Here is a 20795-nt window from a genome sequence, read left to right as displayed (position 1 = left end):
TGTGCTCTCTGGTGGCTTTGATTTGCTTATATACTTTCTCATACCCTCCCATTGCAGTGGATACAGAAGTAACTCAGCTAGAACAGCACCCGGTAGAGCGCATACCTCCGCCAAGTTGAACAGTTTGTTTTGTATCCCACTAATAGGCCGGATCCACATCTGGACAAAAACCAAAATCTAATCGGCTTGTTCTTGGCACCTAACCAACTCATCCACGAAATTTCGTCCAAATCCGTCCAAAGCTATGAGATATCGTTTTTGGTCCCATCTCTCAATGATGAAGAGTCGATTGAAAATTCTCGAATCCGGATATTCACTAAAATCTAACTAATTCTTCCTTATCACACACCCAATCCCTTCACCAAGTTTCGTCCAAATCCTCCCATAACCTATTAAGATATCCTGCTCACAGACAGACAAACAGACAAACAGGGCTGAAAACAACGTCTGTCCACCATCAGTAGCGGAGGTATAAAGTACTACTATGCTTCCCCACCTGCATCCATTCATCTTCTTATTCTCCCAATTGTGGAATAATTACCCTCTGCATATTGGCTCGTTGTCCCCACTTCATTCTTTCAAATGCGCTGCCTATCACTACCTCATGCGCCCACTCCTGCACATCCATTATATCAACCCAGGCTGATCATTTCCCATTCCATTCCTCTCTGGGCCATTGTTTCTTGGTTTGTGTTATTTCCCTTCTCCTCCTTGCGTATGCACGCCCCCTCCTCCCCTCACCGACTCCCCATATCCTTTGGTAGTCTGTAAACCTGTTACTCTTTGTCGTATCGCTCCTCCATTAGTCTAGGTCTTTGTATAAAATAGGTAGCACACTTCCCTTTGAGCCGTCTTGCCTGTGTTTGAATCCCGACCCATTGGACTGGTTGTTTGGAGGCAGCATGTTGCATCACTGAGTATGCACCCCCCACATGCATCCCCCAAATGGAGGTTAAGCCTAATGTCCCATCTCCTGCGTTAAAGATCCCACAGTTTCATAGGAAAGGCAAGTTATCACGGGCACCCTGAAAAAATTACAAAATCCTCCCAGTCACCTTCAGTTGTACGTTAGGCCTAACCAGTCGGTTCGTGAAAGAATTTGACCAAAAACATTCAACGGCCAACCCCACAAGAAAGTGGGAATAATTAGGGTCATTCAGGTAGTAGTAGTAGTAGTACTGGTAGTAGTAGTAGCAGCAGCAGCAGCAGCATAATTATTACTAGATTACTATGCGAGTACCTTTGAAATCCAGTGAATTTTCTTCTTTAATTAATTGGATAACCATAATTTTTAAATCTTTACTCTGCCCTGTATTTGAAAATACTGTACTAAGAGAATTTAGAAATAATTGAACTTTAGAACTTTCTGCATGTAAATATAGATTTCCAGAAAATATTATCATGGGGTTTATAAAGGCCCTTTGTGAGCCGTGCCCAGTCATTCCAAACCCAAGGGGCCTTCAAAACCGAAGGTCTTACAATGCAAGGCAGGTGCAGGGAGCGTGTGCAGAGGACGTTCTCTGATTGCAAACTCGAGTGTAAACAGCAATGGCTCTGATGAGGTATTATCTGGATTTCCTGTTCAAGAAACCAGAAAGAGCATCGTGAAGGGCAGATAAGGAAGAAATACCAATAACATTTATGCAAATTAAGTCTCACGGGGCTCTGTTGGGTGTTTTATACGAGGGACACGAGAACTCGGTTGATACCACATTGATCTTGAAGCTGTCCATCGTTGTCTGGCACATCCAAGGGAGTCCTGGATCAAGGAACACCCTGTCGCTTGGTATGGATCATTAAGATTCCCCGTCCCTTATAATGCAATCAAAATGAATAAGAGCAATCCGTTTAGATTTTTACCCACAATATTAGGCCTTTTGAGGCAAATTCTGAATTCCCCGCATGGGTCGAGTGTGACATTGACCTATATTTGGTCCCTTCATGGTGTATATGACCTCCATGATATAGTCCAATGAGGTTTTATCAATGCTGCGACTCATTGCGATTAAATCGTACAATTGATAATGAATATAATTATTGTGCGAGAGCGTTAGTTTTAGGTTTTCTAAGTTATCTAAGTCTCATAATTATGAACACTCTGTAAACAGTTTTTGATTTAAGGACACCTTCTCTGAACATTTCTCCTACAATTCTCAAGCTGCCTGAAAGATCGTTTCATATTGATCCGATCCGATTTCCCATTTGCGGAGGCCTCGTGAGGTTGCCGGAGCGGTTTGAGGTTAGAATGAAGAAAGGAGTTGAGCCTCACACAGGGAATAATGAATTTGAATAGGGTACCAAGCCAAATATACTATGTGACATTTGATGTGTATAAATCAAGTACAAGCACACAAGACCCCCCAGCGCAATGCAAAAGGCTTGCTCTAGGATATGATACCCCCTGCCAGCACTGCACCAAACGTCAGTGTTGTTGGAATCCTTAACTAGCTGACATCACGAGGATTGGGGCCTAAGCTATTCAAGGTGCTAAAACGTGCCTCGAGCGTGTTTTTTTCCACATAATAATGAATATTTCACACTATTTATGTTCATATTTATCTCGAGTAATATTGCACGAATTGGTATCTCGACAGCTTGTTCACTGTGATGCCTAAAGTCAATCATTGTCCTCGAATGATCCTTGCACGGGCCTGTTGTCGTTTTTGAGACCAAGGTATCCAATCCTGGTCCATCCAATCCACATTCATAACTTGTACCTGCCTGGCAAGTTTCTTAAAATAAGATTTTTCCTTTCAAAACCTCTAAATACCGAAAAATAACAGACAAATGTTACCTCACCACGTATAACTCCAATGGTAATGTGAATCGTGTAACTCCAGCTCACATTCACAGTGTACTGTGAGCGACCCAGCACTTCCTTTCTTAAAGTCACACCTTCAGGTACTCACATACCTCTCAGTTCTTCTAATAATTCCCTTTTTTTTTATCTTCACATCCGTATTTTGAAGGATGCGACCTTCTTCTTTCGCTTCCTTCTTTTGATGACACCTTATAATCCCCTTGGATTTCTATCTCATTATGATTGTCTCCCACTGTGGGTCTCATATTTCCAACCTTTAGTGTGCTTCAGACGTTTTTTGTTTTTTTTTGCTTTGTCGGTTGTGTAACTTTTTTTTTCTTTTGGGTTTCATGTGTTACACTGTTTGTAACCTTGCCTCCCAGTGTTTTGGAAAATTATTTAATAAAAAGGATGTTTCTAGGCTCAGACTTGACTTTTTTTTCCACATTTTGGCTGACTGCCTGACTTTAACCTAAAGTATTTATTTATTTATTTATTTCCTCTTACAGTTTTACAGGTTTTTGACCTGACTTTGTTGTCTTCCCAAGTTGGCATTTACCAACGTTGATAAGGTAACCATTAACCCTAACCCAGCCTCTCGGCCCCACGTTGAGGAGCTAGTTGGGTGGCTCTTTGCCTTGACACCAGGCAAAGGATTGGTTACCCCAACGTCACAGTCTGCTTTAGGCCTGCTGTTTGGGGTGTTCCCCCAGTCTCAACAGCAGGACTGAGCACAGTTCCCCCTAACCTAAGGCAGTGGTGTACCCCCCCCCCCCATTTAAACATGTGGTGGTGCCCCCACTGCCTACACAATACCCAAACCTGACGGAGATGACCTCCCCAACTTCCTCGGGTTTTATCCCGAACTTTCAGTGTGACCCTTCACCTTCTTATGATGGGTCCTCTGAAAAGACTGAACCTCACTCTGTGTACAGCAGGCAGATCCATTTGAATACTGGGATTGGCTCTTCTGCGGTCATGGTGGGGAAAGGAAAGGCTAAACCACCTGCTATGCAGGTGCAGGCCCTTTCGAGATTGCTCCTAGACCGTAGTGTTGCTCTGAAGAGATGTTTAGCACAGTTCCAGGGAAGATGTCTGTTCTTGAATCTGACACTTTTTTTTCCTACCCTCCAGCAGAATCTGCTACTTTTTCTGCTGAGAATCTACTTTCTGCTGAGGCAGATCCTAGAGAGGTGCAGCAGGTGGTGCAGGCAGGGGCGGTGACAGCCTCGTTTGGTGTTTAGTATCGCAGCAGATCATACGTGTCCCCATCTTTTCCACTCCAAGTCATTCAAAATGGAGGAGGAAAGGTGGGGGTTGTCGTTGGTTTTTGCTGGAGCTAGCTTGCACTTCACTGCATACCAGGAATGTCTCCAATCAATTTGCATTGACGCTGACTGACTGCAAGTCACACCTGAATACAGGAAGCTTATTGCTAGTCTGTTAATGGTAGTGCATGGCATACAGTGGTCCCGAAGGAAGAGGAAGGAGTACCAAGCATATTGAGAATGCCATTACTTCTATCTCCATGCCAGTGGTTTGGGAAAATTGGCAGAAAGCAAGTCTTTGCTCAACCTGCCAATGTACTGGCCACTTGTTGGCTGCCATTGACAAATAACGAGAGGATGACAAATGTGCGTGGGAAACTGCTGTCAAGGTCTGCTCTCAGCTGCCCAAACCAAAGCAGAGGGGTCTGTCAGGTTACCCTCTGCCCCCAACCACCTTGGCCATACTGGCCCAGTAACAGGGAGGTATACCTTTCTGCTTTCTTTTTCAGTCGTAGCACCGGCGTTTCCAGAGATGTCAGGCGAGAAGAGGCAGAACCAGTCCTCTAAAGTACAGGAGCATCAATGACGGGCTACGAGGAATATTTTGGGAAGTAGGACATGTAGGAGAGAGCTTCCATGCTTTGCATCAAAGCTGGGAAGGAATCACAAGCAACAAATTTGTTTTGACGATCGTCTGTCGGCTTCAAAGTTGAATTGGAGTCACCCCTCTCAGGAAGCATCCGTCACAGGGGAACATCCCTGCCACAAGATCCGATAGCATGACATTTATTGACCAGAAAAGTTCAGGCCCTTCTCACCAAAAGGGCAATTGAGGAGGTAAAGAATCTCCATGGTCTATGCCTGTCGACTATATTTTTCATCTCCAAATGCTCCAGGAGACTGTGGATTGGTCTGTATTTAAAGGATATAAATCAGTACATCTGCAGCCCCTCTTTTTACATGGAGTTGCTCCATTCCATCCTGCCACAAAATACACCAAGTAATTGGGCAGTAACCCTGGACTTAAGAGATTCATACCTACATGTTCCCATGCATGCTGAGTCCCTTAATCTATTAGACTTTGCCAGGGGATCGGCCACTCCTTGAGTCTTCATCAGATTTCTGCAAGTGGTGGCAGCAACACTGGCAGCAGAATGTTTTGCTACCTTGATAATTAACTGCTCGTGGCAGGGTCAGAGCAACTCCTCAGGCACCATTTGCAGACGACCATCACATTGGTCGAATCTATCAGCCTCTTTATCAATTGGGAGAAATACAGTTTGAGTCCATCCCAATTCTCTCTTTTATGCGGCAGACCGAGACATTCCAGCCCAGTTCCTCGGCCTTCTAGCCATTCCAGTGGATCTGCTACTGGATTACAGACGCTACATGTGGCCAGTACAAACCTATCTTCTATGTCACTTCGTGACTTCATGACTACCGAGCAGTAGAAAAATGTGATATGGTCAGATGAATTATCCTCCACCATGCACATGAGAAACGGATGAGTGCACATGTGGCGCCAACCTAAAGAATTCTACAACCCTGAGTGCTTGGGTCCAACAGTGAAGGGTTCTGGTGGTTCTGTAATGGGGGGCACATTTTCCTGGCATGGTTTGGGTGCAGTCATTCGCTTAGAAGGGGAGGTCAATGCCAATCGCTACGTTATGGTACTGAGTGATCATCTTTACCCCATGTTACAGCATTTCTTACAGCAGTACAATGCCCCCACCACAGAGCATGTGTGGTCGCCCAATGGTTTGATGAACATGACCGATGTTATCCACATGTCATGGCCTTCTCGGTCACCAGATTTGAACCCAATCGAGCATTTTATGAAATATTCTGGAAAGGCATTGTTTTCCACCTCCATCAAACAGGTATGAGTTGATTGAATTTTTTGTGGAAGAATGGTGCCGCATCCCTCCAGCAGCATTTCAGATGCTGGTGGACTCTATGTCCATGGCGCATACAGGCCACATGTGGTGGCCCAACACCATATTAAGTGACTTTACATTCGTGTTTCCATTTTTTGTCCACTACCTGTAGTTCTCCCAAATCTATAATCTACATTTGCTGAGAAAAAACTGGCATGCCATGCCCTGTCAGGGAACTGTGGTGTTATTTGAACCATACAGAGCACCTGTGGGTATCACCATGAAGAGCATCGCCGTGTGTGGGCACTACATAAGGCAGCTTCTTATGATCGTCTTGCGTTGGATTGTACAGTGCCTTCAGAAAGTATTCACACCCCTTGACTTTTTTCACATTATGTTGTGTTACAGCCTGAATTTAAAATGGCTTAAATTGAGATTTTTTGTCGCTGATCTTCACATACTCTCCCATAATGCCAAAGGGGGATTTTATTTTTTATAACTTTTTTTTAGAATTCTTAGAATTTAGAACTTTTTTGGAATTTTTTAGAATTTTTTTTTTCGTGCGGCTGGTGATGTTGCCGTCATCACTAATAGAGCCCACGACACCAGAAGGATTAGCATTTCCTGGGCTCTCTTCGTGCTGCGCATGATGACATCCTAAGGATGACCTACTGCGAAAGTACCACCTCTTTTGTGTCATATAACGTGTTACCTGAGAGATGCGCTAGCTGGAGGACTCTTCCTTTTCTGGAGCCTCCATCTCTCGCAAAGTTGCCCTGACCAGGTGCTAGTCTCATCTCTCATCAACCCTGATAATTCCCTGATGGGGCAACTATCGCCAATCCCACCAACAACTGCCACTCGGTTCCAATCTGGCTTATTCGAAGAGACTCGACAGGTAGGAAAAGGTTATGAATGATCAGTATTGATCATTTTATCTGCGAGTAACTTATATTTACCTGTCAAATCTTCTCTTCCTCCCCTCTTACAGACTGGGTCCGCTGGGCGCCAATTTTGTGGTCTACCGGTACTTCATGGTGGTGCTCCTGCTGGATCGCTCACAGTGCACTGCGGGTGCGAATTGAATGCGACTACTGAAGTTATAGTGGGTGAGTTATAATTATTTGTCGATTCTTTTTCGGTATTTGGAAAGCTTTTAAAAGGAACAGCTGATTTGAAGGACTTGACAGGCAGACCTACAAGTTAATCCTGCATAGAACGGTCCCGGATGATCATTACATTAGGCCTAATGGATGAGCCTTTTGCCGTTTTGAAGATATCTTTGAGATCAAGGTGCGGGTGCAGAGCTTCGACAGGTATGATCTGCGAAGTTGATTAGCCGTGTATTTAACGTAATAGGTTCCCTTGTCAGGGTGTTGCTGCCTTCATCGGTGACAAAGGGGTGCACCGTGATGTATCGGTGCAATGTATCTGATCCAATACTCACACGCAGAACATCAGACGGGACAGCTGCAGGTAGGTGCAGACCATCTCACGAGTTGAGAAACCCTTCGGTGGCAGTCAGATCCTAGAAGCTTTCATAATGGTTGTATTTCCCCCTTTGTCCATCATTAATTTTGCACCAATACGCTTTCTCCTTTCTCTAACGATCCTCTTGGTACCTGATACCTTTGCACTCGCTGCTGTCGATCTTTTTGTAACTGAGCTGGACATGAACTCGGTGCAATTGCCCTGTGCCCCTAGCTTTATGGCCTTCCAGAAATCACGTGACGTGTCAGATGATCGATCAAATTGGCATTTATGGGCGATACCATCTAGAATCTACCACCATCTAGATTCTAGATGGTGGTAAAAAGGGGTTTTGATAAAACGATTGCACCTTTGATTTAATTTTTCCAGCACGAACCACGACATACTACTCTAATTGTTTCTTTTATTACAAAAAATATAATTTATGCGGTACGAGTGGAAGAAACATGATGGTTGAGAGCAATATGGCTTCCATACCGGCATCACCGATATGCACAAATGAGAGGCCCTGAAATGGCAATAGTTTAATCTTTCGTGCTTTGACAATGAACATAAATAATTGTCACCGTTGGCCAGCTGGCCATCCCGGAGCAATTCCTGTAGATAAAGAAACATATTGTGATTGCATTGTGGGTAATGGGCAAAGGATCGTGTTGTTAAACTTCGGTCGATGCAAATTGCAATCCATTTCCATAAACACATTCGTTATGGGAGAGGGCGACAGGAATGTTGCCATGGCGACGTGCAGTTAAACTAGTATTTTAGAGCGGATCGGAAATGTAAGGTATGTGTGTATGTGTGTATGTAAATACATACACGGTATATAGTGATCAGAGGGCAAAATGGTCGAACCATTGTGTTTGTAATGGAATAAAAAACCTGTTTTAGAATTTGTGTGTGCACTGTATGTTTTGCAATGTACGTGTGTGTGCATGGGTGATGAGCAATGTGGACATACATAGGGTGTGTGTGCGTGTGGTGCGCCCTTTTGTGTGTGTGTGTGAGTGTGCGCATCCTTTGTGTTTATAATGTGCGTGCGCCCCTTGCTTTGTGTAACGTGTGTGCGCCCCTTTGTGTGTATAACGTGTGTGCCCCTCCTTGGTGTGTACGTGTGTGCCTCCTTGGTGTGTATAATGCGTGTGCGCCCCTTGGTATGTGTAACGTGTGTGCACCCCTTGGTGTGTATAATGTGTGTGCGCCCCTTGGTATGTGTAACGTGTGTGCACCCCTTGGTGTGTACGTGTGTGCCTCCTTGGTGTGTATAATGCGTGTGCGCCCCTTGGTATGTGTAACGTGTGTGCGCCCCTTTGTGTGTATAATGTGTGTGCCCCTCCTTGGTGTGTACGTGTGTGCCTCCTTGGTGTGTATAATGCGTGTGCGCCCCTTGGTATGTGTAACGTGTGTGCACCCCTTGGTGTGTACAACGTGTGTGCGCCCCCTAGATGTTTATGATGTGTGTGCAACCCCTTGGTGTATATAGTGTGTGTGTGCTTTGTGTGATCTGTAATATTTGTGTGTGCGACCCTTTAGGTATATAATGTGTGTGCGTCCCCTTGGCATGTATAATTTGTATGCACACCTTGGTGTGTATAATTTGTGTGCTCACCTTGGTGTGTATAATTTGTGTACAATCATTGGTGTGTTTAATGTGTGTGCGACCCCCTTGGTGTGTGTATAATGTGCGTGTGACCCCTCAGTGTATATAATGTGTGTGCGCACCCTTGGTGTGTATAATTTGTGTGCGCCCCCATGGTGTGTATAATTTGTGTGCACCCCCTTGGTGTGTAAAATTTGTGTGCGTCCCCTTGGCATGTATAATTTGTATGCACACCTTGGTGTGTATAATTTGTGTGCACACCTTGGTGTGTATAATTTGTGCACAATCATTGGTGTGTTTAATGTGTGTGCGACCCCCTTGGTGTGTATCATGTTTATGTGACCCCTTCGTGTATATAATGTGTGCGCGCCCCCTTGGTGTGTATAATTTGCGTGCACCCCCTTGGTGTGTATAATTTGTGTACATTCCTTGGTGTGTATGTATGTGTGACCCCTTCGTGTATATAATGTGTGTGCGCCCCCTTGGTGTGTATAATTTATGTGCACCCCCTTGGTGTGTATAATTTGTGTGCACTCCTTGATGTGTATAATTTGTGTACACTTATTAGTGTGTATAATGTGTGTGCGACCCATTAGTGTATATAATGTGTGTGCGACCTCTTGGTGTGTATAATGTGTGTGCGACCCCTTGGTATGTATAATGTGTGAGCAATCCTTGGTGTGTATAATGTGTGTGTGATCCCTCGGTGTGTATAATGTGTGTGTGACCCCTTGCTGTGTATAATGTGTGTGTGATCCCTTGCTGTGCATAATGTGTGTGTGACCCCTTGCTGTGTATAATGTGTGTGCGACCCCTTGGTGTGTATAATGTGTGTGTGACCCCTTGCTGTGTATAATGTGTGTGCGATCCCTTGCTGTGTATAATGTGTGTGCGCCCCCTTGGTGTGTATAATGTGTGTGTGACCCCTTGCTGTGTATAATGTGTGTGCGATCCCTTGCTTTGTATAATGTTTGTGCGCCCCCTTTGTTTGTATAATGTTTGTGCGATCCATTGCTGTGTATAATGTGTGCGCGATCCCTTGCTGTGTATAATGTGTGTGCGCCCCCTTGGTGTGTATAATGTGTGTGCGATCCCTTGCTTTGTATAATGTTTGTGCGCCCCCTTTGTTTGTATAATGTGTGTGCGATCCCTTGCTTTGTATAATGTTTGTGCGCCCCCTTTGTTTGTATAATGTTTGTGCGATCCATTGCTGTGTATAATGTTTGTGCGATCCCTTGCTGTGTATAATGTGTGTGCGCCCCCTTGGTGTGTATAATGTGTGTGCGATCCCTTGCTTTGTATAATGTTTGTGCGCCCCCTTTGTTTGTATAATGTGTGTGCGATCCCTTGCTTTGTATAATGTTTGTGCGCCCCCTTTGTTTGTATAATGTTTGTGCGATCCATTGCTGTGTATAATGTGTGCGCGATCCCTTGCTGTGTATAATGTGTGTGCGCCCCCTTGGTGTGTATAATGTGTGTGCGATCCCTTGCTTTGTATAATGTTTGTGCGCCCCCTTTGTTTGTATAATGTGTGTGCGATCCCTTGCTGTGTATAATGTGTGTACGTCCCCTTGGGGTGTATAATGTGTGTGCGCCCCCTTGGTGTGTATAATGTGTGTGCACCCCCTTGGTGTATATAATGTGTGCGTCCCCTTGGTGTATATAATGTGTGTGCGCCCCCTTGGTGTATATAATGTGTGTGCGCCCCATTGGTGTGTATAATGCGTGTGCGCGCCCTTGGTACATATAATGCAAGTCAATACGCGGTGTGTATAATGTGTGTGCGTAACATGGTGTGTATAATGTGTGTGCGATCGCTTGCTGTGTATAATGTGTGTGCGTCCCCTTGGTGTGTATAATGTGTGTGCGCCCCCTTGGTGTGTATAATGTGTGTGCACCCCCTTGGTGTGTATAATGTGTGTGCGCCCCCTTGGTGTGTATAATGTGTGTGCGACCCCTTGCTGTGTTTAATGTGTGTGCTATCCCTTGCTGTGTATAATGTGTGTGCGACCCCTTGGTGTGTATAATGCGAGTCAATACGCGGTGTGTATAATGTGTGTGCGTAACGTGGTGTGTTTATACAGTTACACAAACACACGTGCAATGTGCGTGCGGTACGTGCTGTGTACAGTACGTACATGTAGGCCTACATCTTATAGAATGGATCATGCACGTTCCGTATATATTGTCGGATTCCTAACCAGTGTCTTCTTTCAAACTCGTTTGTACATCGACACCACCGCCGTTCACCCACGCACGTGTGAATGATCTACTATCGTCCAGCACGATTTTAAAATCCCTTTTCTCACCTCTTCCCTCCGCACGAAATTATTAATTAGTAATCGTATGATATCGGGGGTTTTCATTTCTTTCATTACCTGTAAAGCCATCTTTAAGTGCAAGGTGACCGCAGAGCACCTGCTCCGAATCCTACTGCGAATATAAATGTAATTATACTTCCTACCATCCAAAGGTAATGTTTAAACAGGTAAGATGCTGCCATGTACATGGTGAAATAGCAGCAAGGTAGAAAGGTGGGTTTTGTTTTATTTTTACATCTTACCTTCTACATACACATCGTGCTGAGCTCCTCAATTTGACTCTTTCGAGTCTTTGTTGTGTTGCAGAAGCAAACAAAGTAATAAAAATTGATTGAATATGTCGCTAGTACAGGGCGAAGCGCACCTTTTTTTCACACGTGTGTACACGTCTGACCTTTCTTTAAACACAACAGACCTTTTGGTTAATGGCGAACACTCCCACTCCGCACCACCCACACCTCTCCCCTCACTGTAAATTACATCAACCAGAAGATTTCTTTTCCCACTTCCAATCTATTTTATAGGTGTAGTTGAACAGAGTATTAGGGGCTGGGGGAAGGGGAACCGGAAAGAGGGAAGGGGGAAGAAGGAAGCGGGTTACGCACACTCGCCTCCAATCTGTCTGTCTTGGGTTCGAATCCAGACACAGGCGTAAACTGCCTCCCTGGTGTTTCACAGGCAGCGTGATTCGACAATACGTGTGCCGTCCCTCGGGTCTCCGTCAAACGAGGCGTCCCCTCTGCTAACATCAGTTGCTGAACGTTGAACATACCATAGGGTGTCGTCCACAAATAGGAGACGAGTTATCACCGGCATCCTGCACAAATTACAAGTTCCTTCCCAAGTCAACTTCCTTCAAAAATTACAAGTTCCTTCAGAGTAGCTGTCGTCGTAGTAGTAGTGGTAGTCTTAGTCATAGTAGTAGCTGTAGTCGTAGTAGTCTAAGTCATAGTAGTAGCTGTAGTCGTAGTAGTCTTAGTCATAGTAGTAGCTGTGGTCGTAGTAGTCTTAGTCATAGTAGTAGCTGTAGTCGTAGTAGTCTTAGTCATAGTAGTCTGTCATACTAGTAGCTGTCGTCGTAGTAGTAGTCGTAGTGGTAGTCTTAGTCATAGTAGTAGGTGTAGTCGTAGTAGTCTTAGTCATAGTAGTAGCTGTAGTCGTAGTAGTCTTAGTCATAGTAGTCTGTCATACTAGTAGCTGTCGTCGTAGTAGTAGTCGTAGTGGTAGTCTTAGTCATAGTAGTAGGTGTAGTCGTAGTAGTCTAAGTCATAGTAGTAGCTGTAGTCGTAGTAGTCTTAGTCATAGTAGTAGCTGTAGTCGTAGTAGTCTTAGTCATAGTAGTCTGTCATACTAGTAGCTGTCGTCGTAGTAGTAGTCGTAGTGGTAGTCTTAGTCATAGTAGTAGGTGTAGTCGTAGTAGTCTTAGTCATAGTAGTAGCTGTAGTCGTAGTAGTCTGCCATAGTAGTAGCTGTGGTCGTAGTAGTCTGTCATAGTAGTAGCTGTAGTCGTAGTAGGCTTAGTCATAGCAGTAGCTGTAGTCGTAGTAGTCTTAGTCATAGTAGTCTGTCATACTAGTAGCTGTAGTTGTAGTAGCCTTAGTCATATTAGTAGCTGTAGTCATAGTAGTCTTAGTCATAGTAGTAGCTGTAGTCGTGGTAGTCTTAGTCATAGTAGTAGCTGTAGTCGTAGTAGTCTTAGTCCTAGTAGTATGTCATCATACTCGTAGCTGTCGTCATAGTAGTCAGTCATAGTAGTATCTGTAGTCATAGTAGTCTTAGTCATAGTAGTAGCTGTAGTCATAGTAGTCTTCATCATAGTAGTAGCTGTAGTCGTAGTAGTCTGTCATAGTAGTAGTCTTAGTCATAGTAGTAGGTGTAGTCATAGTAGACTTAGTCATAGTAGTAGCTGTAGTCATAGTAGTCTTAGTCATAGTAGTAGCTGTAGTCGTGGTAGTCTTAGTCATAGTAGTAGTCTTAGTCATAGTAGTCTGTCATAGTAGTAGTCTGAGTCGTAGTAGTAGCTGTAGTCATAGTAGTCTTAGTCATAGTAGTATGTCATCATACTAGTAGCTGTCGTCATAGTAGTCTTAGTCATAGTAGTAGCTGTAGTCGTAGTAGCGTTAGACATAGTAGTAGCTGTAGTCATAGTAGTCTTAGTCATAGTAGTAGCTGTAGTCGTAGTAGTCTTAGTCATAGTAGCTGTAGTGGTAGTAGTCTGTCATAGTAGTAGTCTTAGTCATAGTAGTAGCTGTAGTCATAGTAGTCTTAGTCATAGTAGTGGCTGTAGTCATAGTAGTCTTAGTCATAGTAGTAGCTGTAGTCATAGTAGTCTTCATCATAGTAGAAGCTGTAGTCGTAGTAGTCTGTCATAGTAGTAGTCTTAGTCATAGTAGTAGCTGTAGTCATAGTAGACTTAGTCATAGTAGTAGCTGTAGTCATAGTAGTCTTAGTCATAGTAGTAGCTGTAGTCGTGGTAGTCTTAGTCATAGTAGTAGCTGTAGTCATAGTAGTCTGTCATAGTAGTAGTCTGAGTCGTAGTAGAAGCTGTAGTCCTAGAAGTCTTAGTCATAGTAGTATGTCATCATACTAGTAGCTGTCGTCATAGTAGTCTTAGTCATAGTAGTAGCTGTAGTCGTAGTAGCCTTAGACATAGTAGTAGCTGTAGTCATAGTAGTCATAGTCATAGTAGTAGCTGTAGTCGTAGTAGTCTTAGTCATAGTAGTAGCTGTAGTCGTAGTAGTCTTAGTCATAGTAGTAGCTGTAGTCGTAGTAGTCTGTCATAGTAGTAGTCTTAGTCATAGTAGTAGCTGTAGTCATAGTAGTCTTAGTCATAGTCATAGTAGTAGCTGTAGTCGTAGTAGTCTTAGTCATAGTAGTAGCTGTAGTCGTAGTAGTCTGTCATAGTAGTAGTCTTAGTCATAGTAGTAGCTGTAGTCGTAGTAGTCTGTCATAGTAGTAGTCTTCGTCATAGTAGTAGCTGTAGTCATCGTAGTCTTAGTCAGAGTAGTGGCTGTAGTCATAGTAGTCTTAGTCATAGTAGTAGCTGTCGTCGTAGTATTCTTAGTCATAGTCGTAGCTGTAGTCGTAGTCGTCTTCGTCATAGTAGTAGCTGTAGTCGTAATAGTCCTAGTCATAGTACGACTACTACTACTGCTACTACTATGACTATGACTACTACTACTGTACCATGTACAGTAGTAGTAGTAGCAGTTGAAGTAGTGGTTCGCTTCGAATGGTATCTCCGATAATGTTCATTTACGTAACAAAAAGCGGAGAATTTTCCAGATGGTTATTGGAATAAAAAGGCAGATGGCCGGAAATGACAAGAATTGTGGGTAAATGAACGGGTTGCTCGTTCACGCGGCTTTGGGGAATGCGTTGTTACACACCACGTCCTCCTCCTTGCACACCAGATGTCTTTGTTTTGCCTCTCGGCGATTATTCCGAACATGTGTTATGTTTTGGGGATCATTTTCTTGATCTCGTTTATCCTGCCTTGGAGGACTCGTCACGGGATTAACCCTCACAAGGTGTACATTCATCGAGTGCTTTCACCTTAGCTCGAAAAATGCAATTTTTACCTTTCATACGGTACACTACCTGTCGGGATTCTTACCCTGCACTGTCCAATTGCTGACGCAACCTCCTCCGACTACCCGACTCTTTTCGATAGCGGAAGGCTGGAAGGAGATCGTCGCTTCGGCTAAACCGAGGTGACACTCGTGGAAAGGTAGCGCAGGTAGGTGCTGACGTCATCGGTGTCGCATCCACCGAACCTGACGTAAGAGGCGTTTAAAAGGCATCCGGTGCGACATTCTGAGGATTTACCAAGTTTGCTCGATTCAACTTCGCCCGGAGTTATTTTCCCACCACAATGCGTGTCATGAATGCCGCTGACGTCATACATGGTGTAAAGGTATTTTACGGCAAATGGATTTCGAAGCACGTGCTCATTCAAAATGATTAAATTTGTTCAATTCGAAAATGTTAAACGTGGCGGCGGCAAAGCATCTTGTTTGAGAAAAATACGGGAAGGAAATTCGATTTTAGGGATCGGTGAATAACATCTGTCAAAAAGCTTTTCCCGGCTTCGTCGAACGAGCAAGCCCATGGGCGCGGGGTCTTCGCTGCGACTTAAATCGGTGGCCTAGCGGAGGTGAGTGTGGTCCTACCTGTTTGGAGATCAACCCCCTCCTGAGTCTGTCCGTTGCACTCGGACTCGGAGTGTAGTTCCCGAAGCAACCCGCGGCCTCGCCCGATACGGAACCGTTAAATATTCCGGTCGATGGTATCTACGGTGGGGGTTGCACCGCGCGTCCTCTTGGTGTTGCCCAGGGCGCGTCAATCAAATTCGCTGGCCAATGGAGTTATGGCGCGGTGGCCCCGCCCCCATTTATAGTCACGCTCTGCACGCGCGGCATCGCGTCCGTGCGAGGCGAGTGCAAGATGGCGGACCCGCGCTTCTGTCAGGACACACCGAGCGAGGGGCTGGGGACCTTCTGGGACCGGGTCGACTCGAAAGGTAAGGAGTACCCCGGAGCCTCTCTCCCGGACTAAGAGCCGAGCCGCCGCGGCTCTCTTTGCCCCGGGAGGCGAGTGCGGCGGCATTTCATTAGTGGACAATTAAATAAATAAAGCGCCTCGGCGCGGGTTCGTGGGAACGGGAGCGCGCGACGCGCGTGCACGGTGAGCATTCCCCACGTGCCGCGCATACCGACCTCGCGTGTGTTTGCCGTGCCTGTCTGCGTGTGTGAGTCCACTCCCCTCCAAGTGCAGGTGTATCGCTGGGACAGGTGTCCAGCCGGTCGCACGACGCCGGTGCGCGGACATCGCTCCCTCGTCGCTTCCCATCCCGTCGCACCTTCTCTGTTCCCAGGACGAGACTTCCCGCCGCGCCCTCTCCTTTCTCACACGTTTTCCGTTTGGGGGCGACCGGGACACCCACGTGATGTTTATTTCACAACGCGACGGAGCTTGAGCCGGGATTGTGTGTCGAGCGCGTTTTGCAGGCACTGGTCGGCGGTGCGGGTAAGGGAGGGGTTGGGGCGTGGGATTGAACAGGGGGATGAGGATTTGGTGGGAGAGGGGGGTTGATGGGGAGTGAGAGGAAGAGCCGAGCGGTCGAGAAGCGCGTTTTGAGCGCATATCGTTAAACGGTGTCTCCCGTACATGGACATTACGGTACAGGTACGCACAGGGGTCGGGGCTTGGGGGCTGTGTACCCCACGTGCTTTTAGTGCGTAATACAGGTACTCACCGGGGGTTTGGGGCTGTGTACCCCACGTGCTTTTAGTGCGTAATATAGGTACTCACCGGGGGTTGGGGCTGTGTTCCCCACGTGCTTTTAGTGCGTAATACAGGTACTCACCGGGGGATGGGGGCTGTGTGCCCCACATGCTTTTAGTGCGCAATACAGGTACTCACCGGGGGTTGGGGCTGTGTTCCCCACGTGCTTTTAGTGCGTAATACAGGTACTCACCGGGGGTTGGGGCTGTATGCCTCACGTGCTTTTAGTGCGCAATACAGGTACTCACCGGGGGATGGGGGTTGTGTGCCCCACGTGCTTTTAGTGCATAGTGCAGGTACTCACCGGAGGTTGGGGCTGTGTGCCCCACGTGCTTTTAGTGCGTAATGCAGGTACTCACCGGGGGTTGGGGGTTGTGTGTCCCGCGTGCTTTTAGTGCGTAGTACGCAATTGAAGGAGAAGCTGTGTTTGACGTACTTTTGCAGCGTTCCCGTACATGGTGGTTACGTTGGAGTACGCACAAGGGATGGCGGCAGGGTGACTGCATGTACCACGTGCTGTTGGTCGTTCCCGTACATAGATATTACCGTCCACGGTGGTGGGCTTGCGCTTCCCACGTTTTGTTGTTCGTTCCCGTACATGGACAATGAGGTGTAGAGGGGGTGGGGGTACCTGCTTCTCCCACATTTTAAACATATTTTCAATTCTTACCCGTCACACAATTCCATGCACACTGTTCTCCCCAGGAGCTGTTTAATCATCGCACGTTTTCGTGCAAGCAACTTTGTTAAATGGACGCATTATTTCCCCCATTCTTCCATTGTGATCGCGTTTTTTTACCCCACTCACAAAACACCAACTCTCCCCGATCCCATTTTTCAATCCGCACAGGTGGGTATACCTTCCCAGGTGTTTAAACTTTGCCCGCTCATGGGGTGAGTGCAAGGAAACATCATATTGGGATTCCATGCGTTCGATCGCCGAGTGCTGCCTCTGCGGGCGCACGGATAGGGTGTGTTATGTACAGAGTGGTGCTGCTATCGATAATTATAATTTACCATCGACATATAAAATACAAGTTTACATATCATGTGTCACAATATTATGTACACATTTTGAATAATATACAATTCTATTTTTTTTTTTGAATTTTACAATTGTATTTTTACAATACTGTATATTATATAATGCATAGATTTTGTTATATATATATATATATATATATATATATATATATATATACAGTGTACAGTATATCATATACATATTATAGTATTACATGGGCAATCATAATCTATTATATAATATTACATATATAATTATAATGGTATCTAATTGTAATAGTGTATAATGTTACATATGGATATAATTATAATGGTATCTAATTGTAATAGTGTATAATATTACATATGGATATAGTTATAATGGTATCTAATTATAATTTATACGATAAGAGAGTGCTTCTGGAGATGGCCGAATGCTTCTTCGTTGAACTTTCATCGGTTCATCAGCGAGCGCCGTGTTTTAAACAAAAAAAAGATTGTTTTGAAAAATAATAATAATAATAATAATAATAAACTTTCATTTATTTTTTTATTTTTTTTCAATCGTTCTATAGTGCCTAAGTTTCTGTAGCTATGTGAAAGGTAATATTAAATGATCCTCAAACCCATTCCTACGTATGCCTAAGTGTAGGGAAGTGTATATAGTGTAGGAAGCACCCACAAAAATAATACAATTCTTCAAAATGCCAACTGGGTTAGAACAGCACTGGGCAACACTGGGCACCCCCTGCTAATAGTAAAAAAAAATTCACAGAAAATTAAAATGTTATCTAATTATAATAGTATTTAATATTATTGAAGGAATGGGATTGGATTCCACACTTCATAGTGCTTTGGTTTTTCATACCACCAGTGAGTATGTCGGTAATGAGTGCTCAACTTGTTTAATTGTACGCGAGTGCAGAATTGCGAGGGTATGTACGCATGAGTGAACCCAAGCACGTCGAAGCGTGTGTGTGCGTGCGTGCATGCGCGTGTGTGCGTGCCAGTCGAATCGAACACTCCGAACATTTTCGCACCCGTGATCCATCATGTGTTTGTGCCTCATCGGCATCACTCCTCCCCCTCAGATCGACCATCTCTATCTGTATATCCTCTGAACCCAGAACCATCATCTCTCCACTCCCCACTTCCTCCACCCCTCAATCCCCTGATTCACCGTCTTTACCCATCAGATCCAGTACCATTCACCCCCAGATTCACCAGATCTCTCCCTCCCCTCCACCCTAGATCCACCACAAGCTTTTTCCCTCCTGATCCGACATGTCTCTTGTCTACCTCAGATCCACCATCTCTCTCGTCTACCCCAGATTCACCATCTCTCATATACCCCAGATCCACCATCTCTGTTGTCTACCCCAGATCCACCAACTCTCATATACCCCAGATCCACCATCTCTCTCGTCTACCCCAGATCCACCATCTCTCTCGTCCACGCCAGATCCTCCATCTCTCATATACCCCAGATCTACCATCTTTCTTGAATACCCCAGATCCACCATCTGTCTCGTCCATGCCAGATCCACCATCTCTCTTGTCCACGCCAGATCCACCATCTCTCTCATCCACCACATATCCACCATTTCGCTCGTCCACCCCAGATCCACCATTTCTCTCGTCCACCCCAGATCCACCATCTCTCTCGTCCACCCCAGATACACAAATATCTCTCGTCCATCTCAGATCCACCATCTCTCTCATCTACCCCAGATCCACCATCTCTCTCGTCCATCCCAGATACACCATTTCTCTCGTCCACCCCAGATCCACCATCTCTCTCGTCCATCCCAGATACACCAATATCTCTCGTCCATCCCAGATCCACCATCTCTCTCGTCCACCCCAGATACACCATCTCTCTCGTCTACCCCAGATCCACCAACTCTCATATACCCTAGATCCACCATCTCTCTCGTCTACCCCAGATCCACCAACTCTCTCATCCACGCCAGATCCACCATCTCTGTTGTCTACCCCAGATCCACCAACTCTCATATACCCCAGATCTACCATCTTTCTTGTATACCCCAGATCCACCATCTCTCTTGTCCACGCCAGATCCACCATCTCTCTTGTCCATGCCAGATCCACCATCTCTCTCGTCCACCCCATATCCATTATCCACCATTTCGCTCGTCCACCCCAGATCCACCATTTTTCTCGTCCACCCCAGATCCACCATCTCTCTCGTCCACCCCAGGTACACCAATATCTCTCGTCCATCCCAGATCCACCATTTCTCTCGTCCACCCCAGATACACCATCTCTCTTGTCTACCCCAGATCCACCATCTCTCTCGTCCATCCCAGATACACCATTTCTCTCATCCACCCCAGATCCACCATCTCTCTCGTCCATCACAGATACACCAATATCTCTCGTCCACCCCAGATCCACCATCTCTCTCGTCCACCCCAGATACACCATCTCTCTCGTCTACCCCAGATCCACCATCTTTCTTGTATACCCCAGATCAACCATCTCTCTCGTCCACCCCAGATCCACCATTTCTTCTCTCGTCCACCCCAGATCCACCATCTCTCTCGCCCACCCCAGATTCACCAATACCTCTCGTCCACTCCAAATACCCCTCCCCACAGATCAATCATTCCTCACCCCCCCCCTCTCACCCATCATCTCCCCTTCTCCCACATCCACCATCTCTCTCCCCCTCGATCCCATCTCCAATAGCTAATGGTGAGCCCTCGACCTAATTTGAACTCGCAACAAATCATTCAGACTCTTTTTCATGCAAATTATGTCTGTTCGCAATTGCCGAACCTCGCGATGATTTTCCTTTTATTTCCCTCGTCAACGTTCTTGATAATTATTGTTATTAATTGTGAATGAATTATAAAATGTCATACAAGCATGCATTGTGTTTTGTACTTGGTATACAGGTATTTTTGTACTTGTTCACGGACCTGTAGTTTCCTAACATTAAACACCCTTCGGTGCGTGGTCCGGAAAGTTCTTTGGACATTTTGAAGCAACGGCCAAGATAAATGAACCAAGATAAATGAACGACTCCCTGCGAAGTGACTATCTCAAGGTTCAAAGGAAGATGTGGGCGCACCACAGGATTTCAACGCCAAGGTCATCGCTCTGAACGCAAAAGGTGCCGCTTTTGGA

The 20795-nt window shown here is 45.5% G+C and overlaps 1 protein-coding gene and 1 long non-coding RNA gene across 4 annotated transcripts in view; one reads left to right on the top strand and one right to left on the bottom strand.

Annotated features, from left to right (window-relative positions):
* Window positions 1-15621, bottom strand: part of LOC137431418 (uncharacterized) — a 40934-nt gene extending 25313 nt beyond the window's left edge. The window contains exons 1-2 of the long non-coding RNA XR_010985263.2: window positions 15527-15621; window positions 1480-1578 (exon numbers count right to left, since the gene is read on the bottom strand). This is a non-coding gene — a long non-coding RNA (uncharacterized LOC137431418). The remainder of the gene's footprint in view (window positions 1-1479; window positions 1579-15526) is intronic.
* Window positions 15622-15770: 149 nt separating this feature from the next.
* The window catches only part of ADARB2 (adenosine deaminase RNA specific B2 (inactive)), a 351510-nt gene continuing 346485 nt past the window's right edge, over window positions 15771-20795 (top strand). Inside the window, exon 1 of one of the 3 annotated variants that reach the window (XM_078782004.1) lies at window positions 15771-15876. In XM_078782004.1, coding sequence (XP_078638130.1) covers window positions 15801-15876 — 76 coding nt within the window. In that variant the 5' untranslated portion in view covers window positions 15771-15800. The remainder of the gene's footprint in view (window positions 15877-20795) is intronic. The other 2 variants (XM_078782005.1, XM_078782003.1) reach the window with 2 other exon arrangements.

Source organism: Myxine glutinosa, chromosome 7, assembly GCF_964187855.1.
Source record: "Myxine glutinosa chromosome 7, kmMyxGlut1.1, whole genome shotgun sequence".
In the NCBI taxonomy this organism is placed as follows: domain Eukaryota; kingdom Metazoa; phylum Chordata; class Myxini; order Myxiniformes; family Myxinidae; genus Myxine; species Myxine glutinosa.
This window is presented reverse-complemented; position numbering and strand designations above follow the sequence as displayed.